We start from the raw sequence: 15,108 nt of genomic DNA, 5'->3' as shown, positions 1-15,108 counted from the left end.
TGTGCAGTCACCCCCACGCTGCACACACTGAGCTGTATCCATGGACTAAAGGCACGAGCAGACGTCACTCACCCTCTGTATACTCTGCTAAAATCGCTTCACTGAAATCATTGTTATCTTATAGAAACTCTCTCTGTTCTTCCTGATTCATCAAAACAAAGTCTGAGCTGATAAGAAGAAGGGCAAAAGGAGTAAGACCACACAGGGGTTGCATTTTGTTAATTGTACAGCTTTATTGCTTCTTTAGTATGGACTTGAATAGTGAGCAGATATCCACTGAACAAAGCTTAGACTTCAGTACAGGATATATGTGAGACAAAGGCTTCAGAGGAAGAACATGAATGGGAGAAACCAGGGCTGGTACAGAACATGTTTGTTTCAAGCTCAAAGCCTGTCAGAGGACTGCTCTGAAACATGCTGGGCCATGTGAGTGTCTCCAGATGACTTCTCTCTTTAAAAACTCCAGCGCCTCTTACTCGACTGCCTTGGCGGGCCGATTTTTGTTATACTTTAAACAGTGATACTAATGAGTTAAGAAGTAACTATAGAAAGAGAAGCAGGGAAGACACAGATATCCTCTAAGGAAAGGGGGAAAGAAGAATTCTGGAGTCGTCCATCCCAGTTGATGCTGGTTATTCACGGGGCTGAGCTCCTTCAGTGCCCCGGGTCACCCACCAGCACTTGGCCTCTAGGAGGAGGCGGCAGCGTTGGGCTTATCGTCACGAGTCACGGGGATGCTGCGCTCGCTGCGGCCAGACTCGCTCCCCCCGCTGACCTTTGGTCCGGTCAGAGTCAGCAGACCGTCAGCTGACAAGGTGCAGTTGATGGATGATTGGTCAACGCTAGAGGGGAGGCGGTAACGGCGATGAAACTCACGGGAGATGTAACCGTGGTCGTCCTGAAAAACAGCAGTATTGATGCCATGAAGCCGTTGTCAGTCCAGGGAAAGCTTCACTCAGCTCACTCTCACGAGAGAGCGAGCACACACTGCTTCCTGCTAACTGCTGAGGGTTTCAGCCTTCAAAGTAAGAGACCAACCCAGGTCTATTAAGACGGGTGACAAACTGAGTGGAGTTGTTGTGAGCCAGGATAAGTTAGTATTGTGTGTTAAATGTATATTTAGTCTTTTCAGTCCAACATGACTTGTTTTTCCTCTTTTCATTTCCACTAATAACACAAAATAAAATGATAATGTCCAGGCTAGAGGACACCTAGCTACACACCTATTACACCCCATAACAACACAGAAGGCATCTTCATGTGATCAAATACATCTTTTTACCTTTCCTACATATTACAGGGAACTTTCTCACAGTCTAACATAAACAGGTTTGTATGTCTAAGCACCGTGGTTACGTACGTACGTGTGGTTTGTTGCTACATCTCTGATCAGTGATCTGACTCGTGTTGGAAAATCCCTCAGGAAGCCTTTACGTCCTATGAGTCTAACTCACTCACTCGTGGTGTGTGCATCCGAGAGGAGGACTACCTGTCTTTCTCCATGCTTGCCCTGGATCTCCACATAGTCGTCAGCGACCTTCACACTGAGCTCATCGGGAGAGAAGTGCTTGACGTCCAAGTAGACTGTGAACTTATCCCTGTCAGATCTCACCTGAGGGAGACAGACACAGAGAACATCTCTTGACCTTAACTTCTGAAACTTTAGGTCAACAACTTCATTTCTTGACTCTACGTTGTATGGAGCACAGTAGATGTTAGCTTTCAGTCTAACTAAACTCAAGACAAAATACAAGTATGTATTAAACAAAAGATGTACGCCGTCTATCCTCTAATAACCACAGAATATGAGACTAAATCCATATTTTTTACCTCTGAGATCCCAGAGTTGGAAAAATCCAAAACGTTGCGGAAGAGTGACTGTCTGTAATAGGGGCTGATGGTGGAGGCGGCGTAAGGGAAGAGGTCGTAATCAAACATGCCCTCTCCAAAAAACTGGTCAAAGAGTCTGGCAGGGTAGACAGAGCCCAGGGCACGTCTGAACCAGGGGTGCTGGATGGCAATATCCATGGCAACTGAAGACAGTCTGGTCTACTTTGGCTTGGTGGGGAATCCAGCAGAGGAAAAATGGAGATGAGGTAAGAATGGGAGAACGGTGGCAGTAAAGCAGTGGCTGAAGAAGGCTTTCAGAGTGCTTTGCTCCCCTCTCTACAGCTGCCTCCTCTTTATATACCTGAGAGCCAGAAAGAGAGGCTTTAGCCACGATCCCTCTGGAATGGCATTATCTCAGCATGGTGGGTTGGGCCCTGTCAGCAGAATCAGGGTTGAGGATGGGGGGGCACCACTAGGTCCAGTCCCTGCTGGGACGCAGCGGTAGTCACATCAGACACCCGGGGCTGCCAAAACAAACTGTGCTAGACGGAGAGGAGGAGGGGAGAGACAATGAGCTCAGGAAGCCAACTAAAGACACACAGGGATTTCACCTGTGTGACAAAGCATCACACACATACACGTAGATCTGTTCTGTCAGTCGGTCGGTGACATAATGCTGTGGTATTGTTCTGCCTGTGTGTTTGGATGACGGGCAGATTTAGTAACAATGCAGTCCAGAGTCAATGGAACAACAGCTGACAGAGAAATGTGAGAAAGGAAGTGTGCCCTTCAATTCCAGCATTTTACAATGAGGGGGAAATAAAACCGGTCTGGACCTCAGCAGGCCTCGCAAATTCTTCCCAAGGTCGGACCATCAGTACTGAGAGAAGCTGCATGTCATACTCTACAGTCCTCAATTAGCAGGTTAAAGTTCACAAGAGTAGGACTGAACAAGTATGGCTTGAAGGGCTTCTAGGAGAAAGCCTCTTCTTTCTATAAAGAGCATGGCAGCACAGCAAAATCCTGAGGAACAATCAATCCATTTATTGATAAGCACATTTAAAAACAACAGGTTGACCAAAGTGCTGTAGATAGTAAAAAAGTAGCTCGAACACACACAAAGAACAAAACAAAACTCAGTCACAATCAAAAGCTAGAGAGTAAAAATGTGTTTTCAAACGGGTTTTAAAAAGTGTCGGAGAGAAGTTTGGGTGCAGCAGAGGCCCGATCTGTGTTTCCTGTTTCCTGTCAGCTGGCCTGAGAGTTCTCTTTGGAGTATTATTAGTTATCAGATCAGAGAGGTATGATGGAGATAATCCAGTTAGAGATTTAAAAACAAGCATTAAAATCAATTCAACAACGTACTGGAAGCCAGTTTAAATGAGCCAAGACTGGGGAAATATGGTGTGTTTGGTCTGTGCAAGTGTAGATGTTTGGCTGCGATGCACCAACACAAGCACCTGTCAGCGTGGTGAATGTTTGCAGCCACACAACCTGTCCAACAACTAAAGCGTGGACAGCAATGACCAAAGGACAGCGGGTCTGTCTGATGTCTCAGTGTTGGTGTTGAAGACGGAGAAACTGTTTAAATTATGCAGTAGAACAACTATATGACCAAGTTCGGTTTTTTGTCAGCCATATTTGGGTTACTCATGTTGATTAGCATTAGCCGACTTCTTGGCTAATGCTAACTGAATGACCAGACCAGGGATTGGTCAGTCCTAGACCAACGTCATTATGATGCAGCACCATGAGTGATGGTTAACTTTCAAAGGGCTGGTCAGTAAGTTTTCTTTTTTGCTATTTGATTTAATTTCTTTCTGTTTTGTACGGCGCATAACTCGGAGCCCCTCTGATGACATGGTCCCAAAAATCAAAACATTGTGCCCACAAAATACTACTTCGTGGGCATGAAATATGTATAACGTGCGCACAAAATGCTTATCTGTGGGCACGAAGCAGTATTTTGTGGGCACGATTTATTGATTTTTTGGACCATGTCTCCGTACATAACAAATAAAGTAGTTTCATACAAATAAACCATTTGTGGTGTTGTTGCGATGTTGCAGAGCCTTATATATAAATGGCAGATGAAGTTCCTCATACTGGGTCTATTCTGCACGAGGTGATATTCAAGGACCAAGCACAGCGCTCATAAACAAGAGGCCTGGTCTTGTGCAGCATAAGATCAGTTTTGGCAGAGCGACGGTGAAAGAAAGTGAGACTCACACAAACAGAGACACAAATGACTTAAAAACATAAAGGGGTCTGGTCCCAATGTCCTCACACACTTTCAGTTGTTCTACTGTAATAGATAAAGTTGTGATGTGACAGAAGCCTTTACACAGAAATATACATTTTATCACAGTAAGGCATAGCTTCAGAATTCTAATTTATAGCTTCCCATGTCTGTTGTTTCTCCACCAGTGGCTTCCCGCTGCCTGAATGGGTCTAATCCCACAGGGCTTTGGCCAGCGAACACGGGGGCTTAGCCGCTCCATGCACCCACAGGCCAAGAGCAACTGGGCTGGGTAGCTGGGTTGGGATGTTTTGGGGGCAGTTTAGGCAGCTTGTTAGGGTTCAGGGTTGCTACCGGATGCAGATGTACTTGCACTGGCTGCATTTCAGCAAAGTCAGCATTCTGAGGGTTTTTTCAATGGTTCAGATAATGCCCGTGTTCTCCATGTTTTCACAGCTCTGAAAAGCTGTTTTGGTCCACAAACTGGCGACTCATGCCCATATTCAAGAGTTTTTCATAAGAAAATAAAGTAGGTTGATCAGGGCAAACACTAATGGTAACAAATGTTTACATTTAGTTAAAAGCATCCCAAAGTCAACCTGCCATATACACTACAATATATACTGGTCAAGAGTTTCAGAATGCCCCAATCTTTCCAGCTCTTCAAGTCATTCAAGTCCAATGAACAGTTTAAGGTACAAAGGTAAGTGCTGAACTGCCAAAGGTTATGAAAGGTAAGGTTGGCCAAAACTGAAGAATAATGTGCATTTCAGAATTATACAAAAAGGCCTTTTTCAGGGACAACATGGTTAACAGTTTAAATCTGTTCTGCAGCAATGAGGTTGATCAAGCCTTGAAAGCTGCTGCTACTAATTCCTACAGCTGTTCCAACCTTTCTGGATTACTTCCCCCTCTGTCTGCATAAAAGCAGTGCTGGGACACACTGATGTACCCTCGTGAGCATCAGCTGAACACTATTGTCCTGCAGAAAGTAATGTGTTGCTACAAACATGGTGAGAAAGAGGCAATTAACAGTGGAAGAGACACAGACCATCATAACACTTATAAATGTCGGTCTGTCCTACAGAGAGACTGCAAGTCAAGGTGTCAGTGAGTCCAGTTTCCTTCAGCATCAAAGGCTCAGAAACTGTGACAGCAGGAGGTCTGCAGACCCAAAGACACGACTGACTCAGAGGACGAGTTTCTGAGAGTTAACAGCTGTGTGATCAGCAGCTCACAGGACAACAGCTTCAAGCAGCTTCATACTGGTCGTAGTGAGAAAGTCTCAGTTTCAGCTGTGAAGAGAAAACTTCAAGCTGCAGGTTTGACAGGACGAGTTGCAGCAAGAAAGCCCGAATAAGACAAAGAGGCTCGTCTGGGCCATGAAACACCGACACTGGACTACTGAAGACTGCAAGAAGGTTTTATGGGCTGATGGATCAAAATCTGAAACCTTCGGTTCATCACGCAGGATCTTTGTACGCCGTCGAGTGGGTGAAAGGATTATTAGAAATATTAAAAATTAGATTAATAGATATTTAAGTTACATACTCTCTTCCCAGACATAAAAACATTTACAGCAAATAAAATGATTTGATGACAGGTCTTTAAAAACGAAATTAAACCTTTAAACACACACAGTGCACATTAACTTCTTGTCTTTAACATTTTCCATGTTTCAACCTGAGAACATTTTTTCTCACTCTCACTGTGTCAGAAGTATTTCATCTAATCTGTATAGTAAGTACCACATTACAACAGTTATATTGTAAGGGTAAGGTTCTTCAACAACACCGTGTGCTCTGCTGCCCCCTACTGGACTTTCAGAATATTTTCTTACTTATATACCGTCAGAAAGTATTACTTTAATATACGAATAGGTATCTATTATTATTATTATTATTATTATTATTAGCTACACATTTTAATACTTTTTTTCCCTTTCACAGAATTTTCCTGTTATTTAAATAGATATCAACACAATTACCAAAGCAGAATTAACACGTCTAACATAAAATGACAAGAAACACCAATAACTGTGAATGAGGATTTTTTTGGACGAAAACTGTTTAGTTTCTGGTTTGTTTGTTTGTTTTTCAAATTAAAGACTAAAAAATATTGTTGCAAACCATTTCCTGGTGACTGCCATCATCCTCCAACAGCCACTCACTATTAGTCAGGGAATACTGGTTCGTTCCTTGTGTTAGGAGCCTTTTTAGGCTTGAATCAGAATCTGAATAATTTGTTGTTCCCAGAGGAAATTATGTGGTCACAGTTGCTCCTAAACAGTAAGTCATGGTCAAATTTATTTATATAGCACTTTTCAAACAGCCGAGGCTGCACAAAGTGCTTAACAATATGAAAGTGGCATTAAAAAGCAACAATGTAAAACAATAATAACAATAAAAACAATAATAGGACAATAAAAGAATTAAAACAATAACTAAAACTAATTCAAATAAGACCAGAATGCCTGGGTCATAGTGTGTTAAAAGCCAGGGCATAGAAATGTGTCTTTAGTAAAGATTTAAATTGCTCAAGTGTTTGTGCAGATCTAATATTTAAGGGGAGACTATTCCAAAGTCTGGGACCTGCCACAGAGAAGGATCTATCACCACGGGATTTGAGATTAGTCCGTAGGATGGACAGCATTAGTTTTGAGCTAGACCTCGTGGTTTTTCCTGGAGCATAGGCAGAGAGGAGCTCAGACAGGTAAGGAGGAGCTCAGGCATTAAGTGACTTAAAAACAAAAAGTAAAAGTTAAAATTGGATCCTGTAGGAGACAGGAAGCCAGTGTAAAGAAGCTAAAACTGGGGTTATATGCTCTCTCCGTTTGGTACCAGTTAGCAGGCGAGCAGCTGCATTTTGAACCAGCTGAAGACGGTGGATGGTGGCATGATCTAGACCATAATACAACGAATTGCAGTAGTCCAACCTGCAAGTAAGGAAAAGGTGAATAACACGCTCAAAGATGTTAGCCGGGAGGGATGGCTTTACCTTGGCTAGCTGCGTTAACTGAAAGAAGCAGGACTGAACTACTGCACTCACCTGCTTATTCAATTTAAAAGAACCATCAATGTAGACACCGAGGTTTTTTACAATACGAGGAAAAGGCGCCCAGAGTGCTGTCGATATGATTAACGTCAAAAATGACAACCTCAGTTTTATTTTCATTTAGCTTTAAAAAATTAAATGACAACCACTGTTTAACGTCGTCAAGGCAGCGTAATAAGAGCTGCGGATGGTCTGACCCTGCTTTTAAAGGTAGATAAATCTGCAAATCATCAGCAAAACAGTGAAATGAAATGCTGCACCGCGAGAAGATGGAGCCCAATGGCAACAAATAGAGTGCGAACAGGGCAGGACCCAAAATAGAGCCTTGAGGTACACCGTATTTAAGAGGGGCTATTTTGGAGTTGTGGGGGCCCATATTGACAAAAAAAAACCTTTCTGACAAATAGGACCAAAACCACTGTAGGGCAGATCCTTTTAGGCCAGCATGAAATTCTAGCCGTGATAACAGGATGTCACGGTTGACCGTGTCAAAAGCTGCTGACAAGTCCAACAATAAAAGGGCAGCAGTGCTGCCAGAGTTAAAAGAATATCGTTAAAAATCCGTAAAAGTGCCGTCTCAGTGCTATGTAGTGATTTAAAACCAGATTGAAGTTTTTCAGAGATCATATTAAAATCAAGGTGGTCCTGCAACTGTAGGTAGACCACTTTCTCCAAGACTTCAGATAGAAAAGGAAGCTTTGAGATAGGCCTGTAGCTGGACAGAACAGGTGGGTCCAGGTTTTGTTTTTTTAAGAAGAGGCTGAACTACAGCTTGTTTAAAGCATGATGGGACGCAGGGACGTATTAATTAATCTCAGGATAAAAGGCCCAACAGTATTAAAAGTGCTTTTAAGCAAGCTCGGGGGGAGACCGTCAGAGGGGCAGTGTGATGATCTTGGGTTACTAAGTTTCTCTTCTTAACGGTATAAATGAAGGGTGCTGGATTTGCGCCCTGGGACGTACGGCTTATCTACAGAGCAGCATTAGAGTGAACAACACAGGAAGATGATCGGAGATGCGCAACTCTGATATTTCCGTGATGCACACATCCAGCCCGTGGGAGAGCACCAAGTCCAGTGTGTGACCTTTTTCATGCGTGGGACCAGTAACCCACTGGGTCAAGTTAAAAGAGTCAACAATATTTAAAAAGTCCTTGACCAGAAGTTTAGAGTCACAGCAGAGATGGATGTTAAAATCAGTTTTTCTCAAATGCTAAAACACATTTCACAAACATGTTCCCCAGTGTCTAAACACAACCACACCGTCCCACTGCTAAAATCAAACTTTCACACCAAAAGAGCAGCTTTCAAAAATGTGAACACATCATTACACACTACAGCAAAACAACTGAAAACACAATGCTCAGTTTGTGAGACGGTTCTTTGTTTCATAACTGCCAGTGCATATTTTAGAAACCACACAGTAACGGATCGCCATAGATCTCTGCAGAGGCGTTTAGATTTGTGAGTTTCATATGAAGAGTATAAATCTATAGAAAATCCTGCATGTACGTACACTACTGTAACACAACTCAATGCAAAAAAGGAATCTATTGCACACAACAGTACTCCTGAAAACATCAGGGTGTGAAGTTTTTTTATTTACGTTATTCACACCACTGTGCGGCATCATGTCGCTGAGCTGCATCGGGCCACATCACCTCATCCACATCGCAGGATATATTGTCTCTTGCCAGGCACCGCGGGAAAACGCCCTGGAATGGCGAATCCATCCTTGGAAGGCCTCCGCTGGGATGTCAGCACAGGCCAGCTCCATTGCCCTGAGGAGGTTCTCTCTTGTGTCTGTCATACACCTTCCATCTCCACGATGAGAAGAACTCCTCTATAGGGTTCAGGAAAGGGGAGTAGGGTGTCAGACAGATGTTTAAAAAGTGGTCACTGTTGGCGGTGAACCACTCTCTGATTTGGTTTGTTCTGTGGAAGCGGACGTTGTCCCAGATGATCACATAAATGTGATGTGCGGGCCCAGGATGGTGTTGTTGGCGGTCCAGGAGGATGTCTTAGCTCCTCTAGGAAGGTGAGGAGACTGTGAGTGTTGTAAGACCCAAGGACAGCATGCAGGTGGACAAGCCCCTCCGAACCCATGGCCACACAAAGGGTAATATTACCCCCCTCCCCGTTTGCCAGGGACCTCAGTGATGGCTCTTTGGCCAATGACGTTACGGCCTCTTTGCCTTAGTTTCTGCAGGTTGAAGCCAGCCTCATCCAGGAAGAGGTACTCATGAGGTCTGGCCATCGCGTCCAACTGTAATATCCTCTGTGACAATGTGAAAGTGCACAGGTGTTCAGAAGAACAGTCAATCAGGTAGCACAGGATTGTCCAGAAGTAATGTAGGCCACTGAGCAACACAGTATGTCCACTGACTGTACTGTGGACATGTATACTTACTTGCACACACTCGTAACGTAGGTCTTTGTGTCGCGCAGAGTGGCGCTCAAAGGGAACCCTATAGACCTGTTTCATCCGCGTCTTTTGGCGCCGGAGAACTCGGTCTATTGTGGCCAAGCTGACATCGTCAGTGTTCTCAAAGTTGACATTATCCGCAATGACTTTGTCTCTGATCTGCTGGAGTCTGATGAGGTTGTTCCCACGAACCATACCCACAATGAGGGTTTCTTGTGCCGCTGTGAATATGGCAACCCTCCCACCTCTATGTGGCTTTCTTTCAACTCTAAAGAAAGAAACATGTGTTGTCACATGTGTTACAATACAGTCTGATTTGAAACCAATAGCCTACTTTCACAGGTTTGTAAAACTGTATTGTGACAAAGAAAGCGATCGAGTACCTGTTGTGTTGTCTGAATGCTCTGATAGTGGTGGCAGTGGTGACCCTACTCAGGTTTGGACGGACTCAGTCCTGCTTCAGCCTTTGTCATGACACGGTCAATGACTGCTGCTCGCATCTCGTCCGTAATGATGGTGCGAGGTTGTCTTGCTCTCCCTCCTGGACCTTCTCCTCTCTCATGTTGGCCTCCTCCTCGTTGGCCTGCTCCTCTTCTTCCAGGGCCAGCTCTTCTCCCTCCTCTGCATCGACTTCCTCCTCCCCTGACTCTGCCTTCATCCATGGTGTTCAGGCATCTTCAGCATACTGTGCACTCTGAACTTGCTTTTATACATGTGGTCACAGCATTAGCAACAGGTGTCTTCAATTTTGAGTCGTTGTGTGTAATGAATGACGCCAGGTGTGTTCATTGTGTTCAAATCTTGCTGACTGTGGCAAGCATGTTGCATCACATGAGCTTTCATTTGAGAATATGAGCAGAGTTCTTTTGCAACTTGTGTTTTAGGAAAGATGTGTTTAGATTTATGACAACGGAGGATTGTGTTCTGTGACTCGTGTCTTCATGTGACATGTGTTTATGATATTGGTAAATGATGGCTAGATTTAGATGTGTTTAGACAACTGGTCATTTGGTTTAGAGGATTGTCTTTTGTGTTTTAGCATTTGAGAAAAACTGTAAGAACAATTCCAGCCATAAAACCGGAACACTCTTTGATAAAATCCTTATTAAACTCTGGAGGACGGTATATGAGGACACACAGCAAAGGCACAGCAGAGTTCAGGTGTAACTCAAACAGCTGGAGTTCAAAACTAGAAAATGAGTCGTGCTGTAATGTTTGATGGCAATGAAATCGAGCGTTGAACGCAGTGGCTAAGCCTCCCCCCCGCCAGAGGACCGAGGGAGGCTGAAGAACCAGTTCAGACTCACCGGGTTGAAGCCATGTTTCTGTCAGAAACAGAAAGTCCAGCTGTTGTGACTTTAGGAAGTCGTTTAATACAAACGTCTTGTTTGCTAATGATCTTACATTTAGCAGAGCCATTTGGAGTGTGTAGATCCTAACATCAGATGGTCCAGCTCGGTTAAGTGTGTGAAGATTTCCGCGGTCCACGCCGCATCCACGGGTCCGAGGCCGCTTAGGGAAATAGAATGCTGAGAGCGCGGCTCAAGTGTCGTGGGAGCTCCAGGGACAACAGGCAGGATCCATCTAAAGATGCACTCTGCTGGTCCAGTAGCTCCACGAGAAGCACGGAGAAGAGCTCGGACTTTGATGAGTGTACCAGCCCGCTTTCCTCGGCGCTTCTTCCAGGAAGTGGTGTAGGAGTGTTGGCACAGATAAATCTGAATACAGGGTTATACATAAAAAAGTGGTGGAGGAGGCCCATAATCATCTCCTGTCTCTGTTTGTTTAAGAGCCAGGTCATACGATGCTTTGATTTCTAAGAGTAACTGGTGATTGTACACTCGCAGAGCGAGGGCATTTTGGGATAAAATAGAAAAGGATAAGACCAGCCAAGCCAAAGCAAAGCTAGCAGACGGACGTGTCGCCATCTTCCTGTCACTAAACTAAATGAAATAACACAATGTATCTCAAAGTTACAAAATATAACAATATAGTTCTAATAAGTATAAATAACTATGTAACTATATATATATAAACATTCCTGTATTTTAGACAAAATGATGTCTAACCTGGGGACATTTAACCCTAACTTTACATCTGTGCTATTTCACATGCTTGCTCAAGTCTTCCAACAGATAGGACCGAGAATGTTAAGCTACCTTTAGTTTCTGCGGTTGATACCAAACTGTCTCATATTATTGCTCAGTCTCACTTTTAAAATGAGCATGTTTCACGGTAATAAGCATCGCAGTTGATGCGTGAGAAAAATGCTTCAGTGTGAGAAACACTGTAACACCAAGAATAGTCATTTGTAGAGCTAACACATAGTTAAGACACAGACTCAAGAGCAACACAATTTTATCTTATTATTTCAAAAATGATCAAAAATCAGTGACAGTGTTGACTCAATGAAATGTATTTAAAATACTTTCTATTGTTTTCTGCAACAAGTCAAATTCCACGAGGTTGGATGACGATTAGAACCTACTTGGCGCCATATGTGTGACGTAATATTGGCGCATACATGTCTCCCAGGTCAGACTCCTGTCAAGGACGTGAAGTTTGGGACACACTGGTCGTTACACGCGTGTAATTCATGTAGGTCAAATTATGCACTTGCAGTACTGCCTGTATAGGTGGCGCTCTAGAGCCATTTAAACTTCCACGTCCCGAACCAATAAAATACCGACATTTTCCAGACCAGACCTGACGTGTGCGCAGAAACCCCTGAGTTTGTGAACATGTGTGTGCTCTCTGAAAGGCCAGTCGTTTACTAACATTAGAAGCTGCGCAGAAACAGGCAGCGCTCCGATCAAACACTCGCAGCCTCCCTCTAAGCTCCAAGCAAACTCTTCACACACACTCGCTGTTCTAAATGCCAGAACTGCGTAAAACCAAGGACCACCGTCAATGATATAATATTTCTTACCCTCAACACAAGTCATTCAATAGAGAGCGAGAGAGAGAGTGGGAGGGGTGGGGGGAGGACGCGAGCGCTCACAGCTGATTTCCGGCAACACGTTGCGTGAGTGGACGGTGCGGGAGGGGACAGGAGGACAGCTCTCACCTGCCGCACGCAACTTTTATCGTGTGCGTCTCAAGGACAGTTACGGTCCGCGCCGGGTTAGCGTGTCACGCAGCGTGGAGGATGGGACTGTAGTTTCGTGGAAACGCGCACCAAAATAAACACAGCAGCAGCACCGGGATCAGCGACACCGTGCCGAGGACAGGAGCATTAATCCGGGTAAAAGCACGCAGGCCGCGCTGATCGCAGCGATGATGAGAGACTCGGAGCGGCCCGAGCTGGAAGACGTGGCCGAGGAGGAGGACGTGCTCGCTGGGCTGGAACACTCCAGGAGCGCACAGGAGTCCGGTGTCTCTCAGGTGTGTGCTGCTCTCCTTCCATGCTTACCGCGTACAGGAGCCGCTGCTGCAGGCTGCCGGCGCCCGTGTGAGGCAGCAAGCTTTCATCGGAAACAACAGATGTGTTTTGATTTCAGGTACCCAAACAGAAAGAGCTGAAGGGGGCTGAGCAGCAGCTGGCGGTATCCCAGATGGAGGCAGAGTTCGTGCAGCTGACCTTCAGGAAGCAGGTGTCTTACAGGTAGGAAGTCTCCAAACAGACCGGAGGAGTGAACGTGGCAACGAAACACTGATAGTCCCCACGTTGTCTGCGTGCTGGGACTTGCTGTGGAAAGGCACAGTTACACTTTAACAGGAGGTGAATTGTTACCCACAGTGAAGTGGTCACCTGACACTGTTCCAGCTTAAGATGAGGTTATATATGCTGTAAGGTGCGAGGTAATCAGTGGTAGTGCACACTGAGTAAGAGGCTGAGGTGAGCTTAGTGATTCTCTTCCTTGCACTTTCACCACAAATCCTGATGATTATGACCATGAATGTGACCTGGTGTGTTCTCAGTATAGACGTGATGGCAGCCATCATCAGGTACATGGACTGGTTCTCATTCATAGACGCACTCTTTTCTGTGCTTTCCAACATTCACACTCTGAATGGCTGAACGAGACGAAACCACCAACCTTCCAATTAACAGATGACCTGTTGTGCCTCGGAGCTACAACCACCTCCAACAGATTTCCCAACTGAAACTATTAAGACAATAAAAGCATGTGCACGACTTTGCTGCATACGAAACTGGCGCATGCACCGACTGGTGTGACAGAAGAGGACACTATGGAGGCTGAAAGAAGACGATGTACAGACATAACAGGCGTGTTTACAAACTGGCTTGAAAAATTGGAGGAATCAGAAAGAGAAGCAGTGAAACTGACGAGTTGATTGGTCTGGAGAGCGCTGCTGCAGGTGACTGCTGTGCATGTATGTGTGCCTCATTCAGTCACTCAGCCTGTTCACAGCCAGAGAAAGGTGACCGTAAGGGCTCCATTAGTTTAACTCGCTGTGTTTAGGATCAATGTTCGAATCCATTTCCTGGGTTACCAGGGTGACGCCCTCTAACACAGCTAATGTGATTGGTCTCCTGAAAAGGAGCAACAGGAGCAAAGTAATAAGTGAAGCTTGTAATCTAAAATCCATTTTACCATCTGATCCTTCTGTGTTTACAGAAACGGCACCACACTGGGCTGGCACTGTAAACTGGATTGTCCTTTTTGTTTTCTCATCAATGAAAGAAAGAAATGAGTCTGTTGCCTTAGAAACTGCAGTTACGATCTGTTTGTCTTTAATCTGATTATTGGTCCTCGTCTCCAGCTCTCCTGTCACTACTGCAGCTAAAAACGTGCACTTCTATTAAACGCTGCGCTGGTGTCCAGTGTTTCACTGGTGTCAGGTTGTGTTTTAGTTTTTCCACCTCCCGATCAGGCCTCACCGACACATGCCGCTTGTACTCAGGGAGGATAAACAGCAAGCGCTCCACGTGCCCGAGATGCACTGAGCAGGTCTGGGTGAGGAGAACAAAGTCAGATCTTCAGATACAGGAAGTGAAAGTACTTTTACATCAGTGTCATGATAAAGCACAGTGAAGTCACGTGTGCTGCCTCCTTCATGCTCTCTGCATCACTACAGCCTGATAATAAATAGCGGGGCATGCTGTGAGCTACACGCGTGAAAAGGTGACTGCAGACATGTCTGACCTAATTTTCCTGATATGATTCTCGGCCTGTTGCCGGTGAACCAAAGCTAATACGGAGCGACGATCTGAGGCGGTGGGCAGGCGTCTGTTTTCCTCACGAGCTCTGCTGTCAGATATGAATGCTCTCCAACTTCCTTCAGCTACTGACGGACTTGCTGTTGATGTATTTTGAGCAGGACTGCAAATAGCAATGATTAAAGTACTTGCAGGGACTTTATTGGACAGTTTTTAGCCTGTTTCTCCTGATTCTTTTTTCTCCCCTCTCTTCTTACTTACACTGATTGTCTGTTTAGTACGAAGGTTTTTGTTTGTCTTGTGGGACTCGAGATGTACCCGATGAGTGATGTGCTTCTTACTCTTTTCAAAAGAAAGAAGTGGGGCATGCATATGGAGTGGCTTTGAGCGCAGCTGCAGCTGCGTGTGCTGACTGAAGCTGTGGCTGTGGATGTAG

At 44.9% G+C, this 15,108-nt stretch overlaps 2 protein-coding genes across 2 annotated transcripts in view; one reads left to right on the top strand and one right to left on the bottom strand.

Annotated features, from left to right (window-relative positions):
- Window positions 1–214: 214 nt before the first annotated feature.
- On the bottom strand, window positions 215–2,192 carry cryaa (crystallin, alpha A). The gene is made up of 3 exons (XM_086283947.1): window positions 1,831–2,192; window positions 1,490–1,612; window positions 215–898 (listed from the first exon to the last, which is right to left on the bottom strand). Exons 1-3 carry the CDS (start codon window positions 2,026–2,028, stop codon window positions 689–691), a joined length of 531 nt encoding a protein of 176 aa, XP_086140073.1. The 5' UTR covers window positions 2,029–2,192; the 3' UTR covers window positions 215–688.
- A 10,387-nt stretch (window positions 2,193–12,579) lies between these two features.
- Window positions 12,580–15,108, top strand: part of LOC147302998 (diacylglycerol kinase zeta-like) — a 92,581-nt gene continuing 90,052 nt past the window's right edge. Inside the window, exons 1-2 of the mRNA XM_086283945.1 lie at window positions 12,580–12,931; window positions 13,048–13,151. Of these exons, the coding sequence (XP_086140071.1) occupies window positions 12,824–12,931; window positions 13,048–13,151 (212 nt within the window). The 5' untranslated portion in view covers window positions 12,580–12,823. The remainder of the gene's footprint in view (window positions 12,932–13,047; window positions 13,152–15,108) is intronic.

This window comes from Aulonocara sp. 'chitande type north' Nkhata Bay, linkage group LG23, assembly GCF_057382095.1.
Source record: "Aulonocara sp. 'chitande type north' Nkhata Bay isolate Kocher_YH1m ecotype deep benthic linkage group LG23, A_spYH_male_GT1.1, whole genome shotgun sequence".
Lineage (NCBI taxonomy): Eukaryota > Metazoa > Chordata > Actinopteri > Cichliformes > Cichlidae > Aulonocara > Aulonocara sp. 'chitande type north' Nkhata Bay.
This window is presented reverse-complemented; position numbering and strand designations above follow the sequence as displayed.

Bases quoted from the DNA above. Each gene is read 5' to 3' on its own strand.
- cryaa (XM_086283947.1), bottom strand. From the start codon at position 2,028: ATGGATATTGCCATCCAGCACCCCTGGTTCAGACGTGCCCTGGGCTCT. The intron at 1,613-1,830 runs GTAAAAAATATG...TGTCTCCCTCAG, and splicing joins CCAACTCTGGGATCTCAGAG to GTGAGATCTGACAGGGATAA. The intron at 899-1,489 runs GTAGTCCTCCTC...GCTGTTTTTCAG, and splicing joins GCAAGCATGGAGAAAGACAG to GACGACCACGGTTACATCTC.